Genomic DNA, 13,601 nt, shown 5'->3' on the forward strand with positions numbered 1-13,601 from the left:
TAATAAGTAACAGACTATAGGACAAAAAAAAATCCTTAAGTGAATATATTTGAGAGCAAAACAATTAAGTATCTGAAAGTGGTGGGATGTTTCTGAGATCAATATGAGAATCGGACGTTATTGTTCGACTATTATGAAATCGGTGAAGCCATTGCTGCATCAACATAAGTACAGTTGCTGTTGCAATCAATTATGTCTGTTCAGTGTTGGATAATGCACTGGAAAAATAAAAAATCTTGAGTCATTTTTTTTCTTAAAATAAGTCCATTTGTTCTTGATTTGAGGAGGTAAATGAGACACTTCCAATAGAACAAGACAATCTATTTAAAATAAGACTCCATTGTCTTATTTTAAAGCGCATGTTATCTAATTATCTTAAAGAGTAAAAACACTCATTCCATTTGCAAATTATCGTATATACATATGGTCTTAGAAATAATTTTAATGCCACCAACAGGTACCCGTCGACAGGCTGCAGCCATGTCCCGAATTCCTCGTTTTCCAGCCACTTTTGTCTAAATTTGCTTTTTTTCCCCCATTCTCTAGCTTTTTCTTCAACTCAAGCTTCTTTTCTGAACATAAAGCTTTGCGATCAACCGGAAGCAGTTCCACGCAAATATATTGCGATATATGTCTGACGATATATGTCTTACGGAATGTCTGACGAAATTGTTTTTATAAACATTTTTTAATAAAGCATTTTAAATGCCACAATAAGCATATTTAATTAATTTTAATGCCAATTAAGGCCTTAATTTAAAACATAATTTCATGACTTTTAATGACCCGCGGAAACCCTGCAATACATCGGGTAAAAGTGGAAAAAAATTTAAAAAATGTCACCTTCCCGATTCATTCGTCGTTGGATTGCCAAATTAAAGAGGCAGGGTTTGCCATCGAACTTCTAGCCAAAGAAAAACACGTCATATGTAGCCAACATTTCGAAGAAGCAGAATGTTTTCAAGAAGACTTGGATAATAGTAACACAGGATACAGCACTGGGACTTGATCAACAGCCGATACCGCACCGTGACGTCACAAACCGGTAGGTGGCAGTAGTGTTCTTTGACAAACATGGATCCCTCTGGTTCATTTATTGAAAAGTATGTAATAATTTATATTTTAAGTACTTTCAGAAGATTGGATTCCGAATATGACCGGACAAGTTAACTTATTTCTAGATTGTTGTGGGATCTGTTGCTCACATGGTGCATTAAACGTCATATTAATACGCAGTTTGAGAACACTGGCTCACTAACTTTAAATAACAAAGAAATGTGTTAAATTGATGTCTTAATATTTCATGCATGAAAATACAGCTCCTGCAGTCAGAACATATATCATTTTTTATTGTACTTGAAAGGACTTGATCTTCTCCTCATGACAAACTGTCTGAAAAAATCATGCAGAAAAGCCTTAATATAAACCAATTCTGCAAACAGGAATCTTCGGTTAATATTCGAATCAGGTTCTGAGTTCGAGCCCCACTCCCTCAGAGTGCCACTCTGAGCAAGACCCTTAACCCAGCCCTAATAAAGGATGGGTTAAATGCAGAGGTGAACTTCTCCGATGTGAGATCAATTATTATTAAATTGTTGTTTTATTTGAGCAACTTATGATCCAATAAAACTTAAAAACACAATTAGTAAATTATATTACATGTGTTCTTAAACACCTCTGACATTAATCCTGTATTTACCACTCATGCCATAAAAACACTTTAAAAAAAAAAAATGGATTTCTGAATTAATCTTGAAAGTACAAGTGCCAAAGTGTAAGGTTTACCTACTGATATATTTCTGGAGAGATCAGAGTTAGTACTGAAGCTTCAAAACCTGCAGACTTTAACACGATACAAAGGATACGCAGATGGATGAAAGTATAAATGGTTAATATGATGGATGGATACACAAATAAAAGGCGGATTGGGCAAAGAAGATGCCCAAATTTAACAATGTACAAACAATGGCACAGGGGGTAAAATGCAAAGAAAAAAAAAATCTGTCTTTGATTTCATTTATATCTACAAAATACACAATCTAGAGTAAAAATCAGGATATTTACAGCAAGGTGCGTATCTGCGGGAGCCGTGACAGCTTACAACACCGGAATGGTTCTTTCATCACGCTACATAATAAGGAACAACATATATCTCTAAAGGAGCAGGTTAGAAATAAAATGACACTTAAAAATATCTTTGCCGTTTGTAATTTTCTAAATAAAAACTGCAAAAAAAATGTAATTTAAAAATAAGAATGTAGTGTCAGATGGGCAGTCTGAGGAGGGCCAACTCTGTGAGAAGCCTCAGGGTGCTGATTAAATATATGCTGGTGGAAACCTGCAATAAAAGAAGACAAACATTAGTCTTAAGTGTTTCACAGGTTAAAAAACAAAATATAGAAACGTAGATCCTACAGAAAGGTTGCATGTAACAGGCTGTAACAGTCGGGTGAAGCTTCTCAACTTCATTAGGGCTGCAACTAACAACTAGATTACAAATTGATGAATCTGTCATATTTCTTTGATTGATCAATAATTAATTGGATAGCAAAAGGTTCCTTAGGAGATATTTTACTAAATTAAACCAGATGTAATTAAAACGTTTCCACTTGAGGAGTTCTGGTTAGAGCACATTGACAGACGAAAACTTTTTTTTTAATGCAAAATGTTAATTTTTTTTACAATTCTGATATAATTACTACTCTAAATGGGTTGCTCTGACAGCTAAAGGTAAATTTTACAGTCTCTATACTCCAGTTACAATTATTGGATTACTAAATTAGTTGATGATTATTTCAATAATGGATTAATCACGATTAATCTGATTATTTCAACCCTAAATGTTATTATTTATTATTATTATCATATATTTTTTAATTTAATTAATAAATAAATAATAAAAAATATATATATTATCATTAATGACATTTTTATCAGGTGTCCCACATGCAAAGGAATAATCCGTTACATTTTGGTGATGATCCTCAATTTAATCAGGATACAGGATTCTTTAAAAGATTTTCCAACATTGAGAAATAGGGAAATTTGGCAGAACAAGCAATTCCACACTACACCACAAGGTGGCAGTAGTGACTAACTATTGACAGCATCAGACTCAAAAAGTCCGGAACTATTTTACTCAAGAAAAGGTTGTTCGTTTGTTAGAAGGATTAATTAAAAACATACCAACAGATTTTATGAAAACTTTTCACCGAAGGTTAGCCTCATGCCTGGAAACAAGTCATTTAAATTTGGTAATTTTTTAGCTACAGGTGGAAGCTACAATTTGGGGCAAAATATTCTGCTTGGCAGAGGGCTGCGCTCTTTAAGTTCTTTTCTAGTTGGAAATAATTTATTTTCCAAGTAATGTTCCAGTTAAAGTTATAGAGGACGATCTTTTATTTCCGGGTGGATCATCTAAATAAGTGGTCCTCCTAATTGTTGATCATTCTGGTGATATGTTTACGTAAATCTGCCCTACGCGCTCCTCCCCTGTTAGCTATCTTTTTCTACCTATGCGCATTTTCAGGAATATATCTGTGGTGAGCTACACTTTCAGACAGTCATTGAAGCTCACCTTTCTCACTGCGGTTCTTTGAAAATGGCCGAGGGTCGTAAGAGAAAAAGTTTCTACAGAGTGTACAAGAAGAAATGAAAGCCCTCCGAAGAGGCAGATATATCCTCGCAAAACATTATGGGATTTGCTGTCACAGCGATTAATAACAAAGATGGCGCAGGTACCGTGCGGTGGAGGAGAAGTTAAGTGACCAACGGAGAGCAAAAAGTAGTGATCATCTGTCTGAACGGTCAGTTACCTGAGTTCAATATAAACTCTACTATATATTTCCCGCTCTATATAGTGATTGAGGGATTTAGGGGTTAGAGGGGACGTTTGGAAACAGTAAGCTTGTATGAGCAATGCAAACAGCAGCTTTTAAAAAGAGTGTGGACAAGGAGAAATGGGCTTGTGCATGCGTTAATTGGTGTTCCCTCTCGAGAGCGGGTACAGAGTTGCACATGTGCATCTTTTTTTAATTAGAGAGGGCGGGTTTTATAAAAATAATTTACCAAAATCCTGCACAACACCTTTAATGTTTATAAACGATGCTGGCAAACAGACTTTGTGTGCAAGTGCTGGCATTTCAAAAACTCAAATGCCTTAAGAATAAAAGAAGTTGTCATGAATATTAAAGAACAAGATTGTGCAGAAGAAATACTTTTACCAATTGGATTTGAATTTGGATGTGGGAGCATCATGGTATGGGCCTGTTTGTCCACATATAGTGTTAGTAGATTCCATATAATTGAGGGGATGATGAAAAAGGAACAGACCAATTGTCAACCTGGGTCCATTTAAAGATGTAGAACCAAACTCAGTTGGATTTAAAACTATTTAATGTGAAAGAATGAATAGAAAAGTATTTCAAATGAGTATTTTAGGATATTTGGTTTATTATTTACCTAATTTTAACATCTAATGCAGTGGTTTTATTTCTATATTGGGAAAAAAAAAACCTTGATTAGTATTGATGCATTTGTTTCAATACCTTTATCCTGTCATTTAGTGTGGCTGACCCCAGAGCAGTGGAGATTTGGTTCAGGTTCCCGGTTGATAGGTCCAATCTGAAGTGTCTGTAAAAGTGGCCCATGAGCCCCTGCATGAAGCTCTTCACCTCCTCGATGTCAATGCATCCCTCCTCCTCCGTCCCGTTGCTTTCCTCCAGTGACCTCCCCCTGATGCTGCACCAGAGCGCCCACGCATCGTCGGCGCTGACTGTGTACTCCACGTGTAGTGCGTGCACGGCTGGGATGGTCCAATGCATTTTCAAGCTCTGGATGTTGGATTTGCCGTTGCAGTTGGTCCATAACGCAGCGAGCCACTCCAGGCTGGTTTCGCCGATATCCAGAGGGCCGAAGCAACAGTCAAAGTTGATCTGGAACCAAGACTTGACCAAAGAGGAGAGACCCTCTGCCCCGTTGCTGCCAAAGAGAGGCAAGCAGGTAAAATCCGTAGGAAGCGAGTTCAGGTATTCCGGGTTACCGTCGACGCAGGCCAGCCACCCGCTCCACACCGTCTTCTGTGGTTCATCCTGCTTTGCAAACATAGGCCTTGATTTGACCTGTAAAGAAAAACGAGACAACATGATGAGAAACCTGAAAACCGCTCTAACAAAACCACCACATTTGCCCGCCTGTACCTGGATGAGGACGGCTTCAGGATCGTCCTTCGCCTCCGACATTCCCTGCAGCACAGAAAAACAGACCTTGAAGGTGTCCTGGAGCTCCCCCACCTCCACCGCCAGTCCTTTCTGCTTCTCCGCAGCGATGAACGCAGAGAGCCTTCGAGCATAGGTCGTCATCTGGGTGTGTCTGAACTGGTAGAGAGGAGTGACGTAGGATAACTTCCACTGGCGTTTCACCAGCAAGGCCAGGTGCTCTGGATTAATCTTCTCCTTTGAAATCAATAGAAATACGCTCAGAGAAAAAAAAAAAAAAAAACTTTTCACAAAGCAAAAAAAAAACTTACAGTGATTGTTTGGGACTTGTATGGTTTCCTGCTGGTGTTGAGCCTCTGTGTGGTCAGCGCCGGAGTCAGGCCGAGCCTCGACGCGACGCCAAAGACGCTGCGCATCGACTGCCGCTGGCTTCGGCTTTTCCTTCTGCTCCTCACAGCACTGCCCAGGGTAGCCCTCCCTACACTGGAGCGGAGGGAGGAGAATGAGTTGGAGATTTAGGAGCACGATTTCAACACAAACAAACAAAAATATTTCAGTTCAGATTGTCTTCTTGGCAGTTTAGGCAGATAAATAACCATAAACTAAAATCATTTAAACAATTACACCAGAAAGTGTGTAAACATTAGCTTTGCTCTTTTTTTTTTTTTTTTTTTTTACATTTTTTACAAGCAGGCCAGGTTCTACGTGTACTGTATTCTAGTAGTTGATAAATAGTTACATTGTTATATATTCCTTATATTTAATCAAAGCTAAGAACAGAGGCTGCATAATAGTTCGGGCTTCAAACCTGCATGCCTAAAATTCAACTCTGTATTTATATATGGAGCTCACCTGCATCTGTCACTTTAAAAGGTGACATAGACATCTTTTTTTGTCATTTTTTAATACACATTGTCGTTTTGTACAGCTTTCAGAACATTTCCATTCCATAAAGTGCAGCAGTGATCAAATGTAAACAGAAAAAAAGAACGCATTGATATGGAAGTTCAGATAAAATACAGATTTAATCCAGAAGGTTTTCGTTTTTTCCCCTAACACAGACGCAATGTTTAGACATAGTCCTAGTGATGGGCGATTCATCAAATTTATCAATTAATTGAATACTTTTTATCTATGAAGATTTGATTTTTATAAAAATCTGAATTTGTTTTTTTTTCCCCCAATCATTTAAATCCTTGTGCTTCCATAACTTAAATTGACATCAATTCTTAAAGGGGAACGCCGGCTTGATTTTACGTTATTACATCATGTTCTACTCGCCCATATGAGTTTTATGTCATTTGGAGCTGTTCTGGAGATATTCCTGTCACAACTCCAGCCCTGCACGTGAATAACATCATACACATGTGTATTGTTGTTTTTTTTTTTTTTTGTTTGGAGATCATAATAGAGGTTAATTCAATATGATCCCAATGGCTGTCAACTCTCACCCATTGGGTGCGACTCATGTATCTCAGTGTCTTTACACGCTCTCACTCCATATCCCCAATTTTCCATGCTAAAAAATGGAAAAAAAAATACCAGGATTTCTGAGCATTTATGACGAGGTTTGTCATCTTTATTTTATCGTATTTTATCTGGACTAGGTTAATTCACTTTGTAAATGAATGAAGGTTTTAAGCAGTCTAGCAAATATTAGTAAATATGAATAAAGGATACAGCATTTAGCTTAAATGATCACTGTGGCGACTGAAGTGTAGGATCAAATGAAAAGGGTTTTTTTTTCTCTATCCCTAGTATAAAAAAAAGTTATTTCCCTCTGGGATTATTAAAGTATTTCTGATTCTGATAGTGCTTTTTTTACTGAGCTTTACTCCTTGTTTGCTCTAGATTATCCTCCTGATTTAGTCCCAGTTTTAGTCCATGTTTTGCTCACAAGTTAAATCATTATTGCTCAGTTTAGTTTAATAATCTCCCGTTGGATTTTTAGGACGATTAAACCAACAATAAACTGAACTAAATTCTTAAAGCTTTCAGGTATTCCTCACAATCCCATTGGCTCCACAAAAAGAAAAAGAACAATTGCATTGTATTTTTTAAAAGATCAGCCACCCAAGAAAAGACCAACCACATTCAGAGAGAAGGTGCAGAACAACTAGATAGAAGAGTAACCAGAGGGATGTTCTTATTTTATTATTACTTATCTTATTCATTTATTCTTATTTTGGGTCATTGAGTATGTTTAAAAACTTAACTTCCATCACATTTACCAAAATCAAACATCCACAGAAGTGCTGACTCCTGTCATGGTAAGATTGTATTGAATCTACAGCCTCCGAGAAGGTCTGAATTGTTTAGCTGTTTTGTCAATTGTAAAAATAAAAAAATAATAAAATAATAACTTATTATTTTTAATCCTTAGCCTATTACAAAATAGTCAATAGTTTGCACAGGATTTGATTGCACTGGTTCCTGTGTTAGTGTTAGTAATCCAATAATAAATGACTGAACTGCAGAATAATTAATAAACTCAGTTGTGAAATTCTATATTTTAGTAGGGTCCTAACTTTTTAACTTCAGCTCTCTAAAAATCATCAGAATATAGAAAATAATGGATATTGTGTGAAAGATTTTCCACATAACAGTAAAATTTACTGTGCTAAAAAAAAAAAAATTACAACTTTGTTTCAGTTAAATCCTCTGAAAACCTTCAACCTATAGCTGCATCTAGCACCATCTAACCCTGAGAAGGGCAGCATGTCCAGATTCTTTCAAAATCTCCCTTCAAGGTTTGGTGAAAATCTGGCATCCTAAGACAAAAGGGTTGTTTATAGCATAAAACGTAATCTTTTCGCCCCATACCTGCTATATCTGAGCCAGAAGAAAATGCAAACTAAAACAAAACCATATGAAGACTTGATCTGTTGAACAACCTAAATAAGAAGGGAAAAATACTAGTGGGATTATATTCAGTGGGATGTTTAGCTAGCTGCTCCGTCTGTGTGGAGTCTCCCTGTGCAAAGACTGGTTTCGCAGTAAGCGTTCAAAATAGTCACCATTAGCAAAGCACCGAAATAAGAGAAAAGTTTTACCTTATTTGAGACCGATCCATGTCCCGTTTACCGACCGAAAATGAGAAAGAAGAAAAAAACACAAGGGGAAAAGAAACATGACAAACCGGAAACCGATTTGAACGTCGCGCGGTTCTTCTTCTTCTTCTTCGTGGATTTATTGGCGGTTGGCAACAAACATTTAGTAGCATTACCGCCGCTTACTGGTATGGAATGTGGCTCGTGATGCACTATCTACTAATTAACATTATGTTAATTAGTAGATAGTGCATCACGAGCCACATTCCACATAACTTACGACAACGGCGCCAACATGAAGGCAAAGTCAAAAGGTGTCCAAGCCAGACTTTTGCAACAAAATCCCAGGGCTTTATTTGTCCCATGCGGAGCACATACTTTAAATCTTGTTGTTGCTGATGCAGCAAAAAGCTCCACAGATGCAATGAACTATTTTGGCTACCTACAGAGAATTTTTACACTATTCTCTGCCTCCACACAAAGGTGGACCATCCTAAAGCACCATGTCAAAACAACTGTGAAATCCTGGTCAGACACAAGATGGGAGAGTCGCATTAACAGTGTACAGGCTGTGAGATTCCAGACAGCGGAGGTGAGGGATGCCCTTCTTGAGATCAGGGAGAAAGCCACTGATTCCATGATTCAAACTGAGGCACAGTCTTTGGCTGAAGAGGTTGGGTCATACCGCTTCTCCATTTGTAGCGTTGTGTGGTATGACATGCTGGCCAAAATTCATCATGTCAGCAAAGCATTGCAGTCAATCTCTATGCAACTGGATGTGGCTCTGAATCTCCTGAAAACAACTGAAGCCTCTCTGGTCAGCTACAGAAGCACCGGGTTCGCTTCTGCTCAGCTATCTGCAAGAGATCTCTGTGAGGAGATGAATGTGGACACTGTCCTAAAGCAGAAGAGGCTGAGAAAAACCAAGACAGTTCTCTTATGAATCCCCTGATGAGCCAGAGGGAGATGCGCTAAAGAAATTGGAAATTTCCTTTTTCAATGTCATTGTTGATGTGTCAGTTACATCACTGCAAGAACGCTTCAAACTCTTAGGTGATGTTGAGGAGAAGTTTGGAGTGTTGGTTAACTCTCAGAATTTGCCAGAGGAAAAACTCGCAAAGGAGTGCGAAACCCTCAGCAACACTTTGAGCCATGGTGACCATAAAGATATTGACGGGAGGGAACTGGCACTTGAGTTGAAAGATTTCCTAGTGTTGCCAAAAGCTGGCGTGACGACAATGGAAATTCTGACTTACTTGAAGGAGAAGAAACTTGAAGAAGTTTTTCCAAATATGTGGGTGGCCCTAAGAATTGCTGTCACACTACCTGTGACAGTAGCGTCTGCTGAAAGAAGCTTCTCTAAATTAAAACTACTAAAGACCTACCTGAGGTCAACGATGAGTCAGGAACGCCTCAATGGGCTTGCACTGATGAGCATCAACCAAAAGGTCTCAAATAAAATCTCATTTGATGATACCATCAACGAATTTGCCATTAGGAAGTCCAGACGAGTCAAATTTTAATGCTGCATCAATTTTGAAGGTGAATAGAAATACCTGAAACAACTGATAGATAGAACTACAAGAACTTCAAACTTTTAATTTTGTAATGGTATTCATAACAGCACTTTTGTTTGTAGAGGGTTAATCCTTTCTTTAATCACTAATCAATGTCAGAAATCAGGGTAAATATACCTGATATATTTTATTTAGAGGAAAATTTTGTTTATCTCATTTCTATTTATGTTCAAATGATTTAATTGAACTGGAACAGAAAATTTAATTTAATGTTTATCAATTACTTTTTTATGTAGTCCTTGGTTGAAGAATTTCTTATATTTATTATTTTTTATTGTTATTTGGTAATTTCTGAAATTGATTTATTTAATATTTGTTTAATGTGTGTTAAATTTGTTAATTGTCTGAAATAAATTCATTCATTGATTCAATCCAGTTTTTTAGTTATACTTTACCTAAGTGTCCTTACAGATGGTTAAAAGTGTTTTTGCACAGTCCTAACTTTGAGTGTGTAATAAATTATTTAAAATAATAAAAAAGAAAAGGTACTGAAACCTATTCTGGTATTTGTCTATGCATCACTCCATGCTAAGTTACAGTTTTTTTCTGAATGCTTAAACACAACCTTGATTCTTATAGCACAATTTCTAAAACTATTAATACTTATAGCAAATCCACTCACTGAGTTCACAAAACTAAAAGAACAAACACTGCTTTGCACTCAATTTGCAATTTTGTAACACACACTTTGCACAACTGTAGGCACAATTCACCGCACAGCACTCTTTGTGGAACTGTAAACACAACTCAATGAAGCACTAAACAGATGCTGAAAACAGTACTGGTATTTCGCACTGCAAAAGTGAGAGGGGGGGGCGCAAAACTCAATCTCGCCTAGGGCAACCAAAGGGCTAGAACCGGCCCTGTTAACATATATAGAGATAAGGAGGAAAAAAAAGAAAAAAAAAACTACATACTTATACGTAACTTTAGATTCTATCGGTCTATATCATCCACACATTCATCCCCTCTATAATCAAATTCTAAACGCGTGGTTCATCTTCATTCTTCTCATATGAAAACTGTTGGTAGTCATGTCACCGCCGCGTTACTGCCACCTACTGCTCACACCATATATGTCTATGGCTCACACGATACTATTTCTTCTTTTCTGTAAATAGTCTTTATATTTCCTTCATTTCCCAACATTCCTTTAAGACTCCACCATTCTTCTCAATTTCTCCCTTTTAGGTTCATACGTTTTACATGTTCTACGTTCTCTTTCTCTCCACATCCCTCACATGTATTATTATTTTTCCTCCCTATTAAATATGAATTGTCATTTAAATGGGTATGACCTATTCTTAATCTGATCATTATTATTTCTTCCCTTCTGTTTCCAGGGATGCCAGATTTTCACCAAACCTTGAAGGGAGATTTTGAAAGAATCTGGACATGCTGCCCTTGTCAGGGTTAGATGACGATAGATGCAGCTATAGGTTGAAGGTTTTCAGAGGATTTAACTGAAACAAAATTGTAAAATGTTGATTTTTTTTTTATACAGCACAGTAAATGTTACTGTTATGTGGAAAATTGTTCACACAATATCCATTATTTTCTATATTCTAGTGATTTTCAGAGAACTGAAGTAAAAAGGTATGGACCATAAAATATAGAATTTCACAACTGTGTTTATTAATTATTCTGCAGTTCAAGTAACATAACCAATAGGGAACTAATAAGTTATTATTGGATTACTGGCAGTAATACAGGAACCAGTGCAATTGAAGCCTGTGCAAACTACACTGTGTATAAATATTTGGTAATAAGCTAAGGATTAAAAATCATAAGTTATTATCTTATTTGTTGTTGTTTTTTTTTTTACAATTGACAAAACAGCTAAACAATTCAGACCTTCTCGGAGGCTGTAGATTCAATACAATCTTACCATGACAGGAGACAGCACTTCTGTGGATGTTTGATTTTGGTAGATGTGATGGAAATTAAGTTTTTAAACATACTCAATTACCCAAAATAAGAATAAATGAATAAGATAATTATTAATAAAATAAGAACATCCCTTTAATTACTCTTATATCAATGCAGGATAACTGAGTTGTTCTGCACCTTCTCTCTGAATGTGGTTGGTCTTTTCTTGGGTGGCTGATCTTTTAAAAAATAAAATGCAATGATTCTTTTTCTTTTTGTGGACCCTATGGGTTTGTGAGGAATACCTGAAAGCTTTAAGAATTCATTTCAGTTTATTGTTGGTTTAATTCGTCCTAAAAATCCAACGGGAGATTATTAAACTAAACTGAGCAATAATGATTTAACTTGGGAGCAAAACATGGACTAAAACTGGGACTAAATAAGGAGGATAATCTAGAGCAATCAAGGAGTAAAGCTCAGTAAAAAAAAGTCAGTCTCCACAGTGATAATATAAGCTAAATGCTGTATATTTTATTCATATTTACTCATATTTGCTAGACTGCTTAAAATCTTCATTCATTTACAAAGTGAATTGACCTAGTCCAGATAAAATATGATACAATTAAAATGACATATCTTGTAATAACTGCTCAGAAATCCCGGTGTTTTTTCATTATCTCATCTGCTGTCAGCACAGTGAAAAGGTGGGCTGCTGCAAAAATACAGACTGGATATGAACCTGGCAACAGCTTCAAGAAGCATGTCTCCACCTGCTGTACAAGAGTATCTAACTTCATGACTTCAAAAACAAAACTCTATTTTTCAGTTTAGTTTGATGTAAAAATGTAGATAGTTTTTTTTTATAACATCATAAATATGTTCTTTGCCTCCATCTTCCTTTTTTATTATTGCTTTACCCTCACATTTCCCAAATGGAATATAAATTTGTTATTTCCTTCCCTATAGCCTTTTTGGCCAGTTTATCTGCCATTTCATGTCCTTTTACCCCCTCATGCGCCGCATAGCAGCAAGCTGACAATAAACTGTGATAAATTTCTAGTTTAAGATCCTTCCTATTGTTTCATTCGTTAACATAAAACTACCCCTGAAGTATTGCATTGTTAAATTGAATTGAATTTTCTTAATTTGTCCAGTTAGTCAGGGCCATTTTATTTATTTTATTTCCTAACAGAGTCACACCATTTTCTATTAACAATAAATTCATGGGAGTGGTTGTTTTGCTCCTGAACACATCCTTAATGCCCTATAGTGCAATCTGTCTATTATGTGTAATGTTGAATCAGCTGCTGCTCCATTCACAATATACAATATACAATACAATATAATATATATTATTTTGGGAAATTCAATTCAATTCAATGTATTTATATAGCACCAATTCACAACACACATCATCTCAAGGTACTTTACAATTCAACCAGATCATACGGTCAGATTAATTAAAAATTTTCTATCTAAGGAAAACCAGTTGATTGCATCGACTCATCAATCGTAGGCAATCCCTCACACTAAGCATGCTTGTAACGACAGTGGAGAGGAAAAACTCCCTTTTAACAGGAAGAAACCTACAGCAGAACCAGTGTGAGCGGCCATCTGTCGAGGTCAACTGGGGTTCAATAGACAGAAGCAGACATAGAAAAAGAAGCAGAGATACAAAAGGCGTCTGTCAACCAGCTCCACAGACGGCCCTGTCCAGGAAACACACAGCCAGGCACACGAGCTCCGACCCAGCTCCCATGTCAGAGGATAATGTTGGTGGTGTTGATGGCAGCAGCACAGCTGATATTTCTCTCCAGGATGGCGTCACAGCCAACCAGGAACAGACCAGATGAAGCAACTATAAGAAAAAGCAGAGAGAGCATAACGTT

At 36.8% G+C, this 13,601-nt stretch overlaps 1 protein-coding gene across 1 annotated transcript; it reads right to left on the reverse strand.

The window, feature by feature from the left end:
• Positions 1 to 1,581: 1,581 nt before the first annotated feature.
• On the reverse strand, positions 1,582 to 8,413 carry cenpl (centromere protein L). The gene is made up of 5 exons (XM_038283718.1): positions 8,270 to 8,413; positions 5,528 to 5,699; positions 5,199 to 5,453; positions 4,548 to 5,120; positions 1,582 to 2,338 (listed from the first exon to the last, which is right to left on the reverse strand). The coding sequence occupies exons 1-5, from the start codon at positions 8,287 to 8,289 to the stop codon at positions 2,264 to 2,266; spliced, it is 1,095 nt and encodes a 364-aa protein (XP_038139646.1). The 5' UTR covers positions 8,290 to 8,413; the 3' UTR covers positions 1,582 to 2,263.
• Between the last annotated feature and the right edge of the window lie 5,188 nt (positions 8,414 to 13,601).

Source organism: Cyprinodon tularosa, unplaced genomic scaffold, assembly GCF_016077235.1.
Source record: "Cyprinodon tularosa strain WSP-4 unplaced genomic scaffold, ASM1607723v1 ctg1, whole genome shotgun sequence".
In the NCBI taxonomy this organism is placed as follows: domain Eukaryota; kingdom Metazoa; phylum Chordata; class Actinopteri; order Cyprinodontiformes; family Cyprinodontidae; genus Cyprinodon; species Cyprinodon tularosa.

What these genes read in the sequence shown, in the direction of transcription:
- cenpl (XM_038283718.1), bottom strand. Translation starts at nt 8,289, where the DNA reads ATGGATCGGTCTCAAATAAG. An exon ending in ATGGATCGGTCTCAAATAAG is followed by an intron (nt 5,700 to 8,269) that starts GTAAAACTTTTC and finishes CCTCCGCTCCAG; the next exon opens with TGTAGGGAGGGCTACCCTGG. An exon ending in ACAAGTCCCAAACAATCACT is followed by an intron (nt 5,454 to 5,527) that starts GTAAGTTTTTTT and finishes TTGATTTCAAAG; the next exon opens with GAGAAGATTAATCCAGAGCA.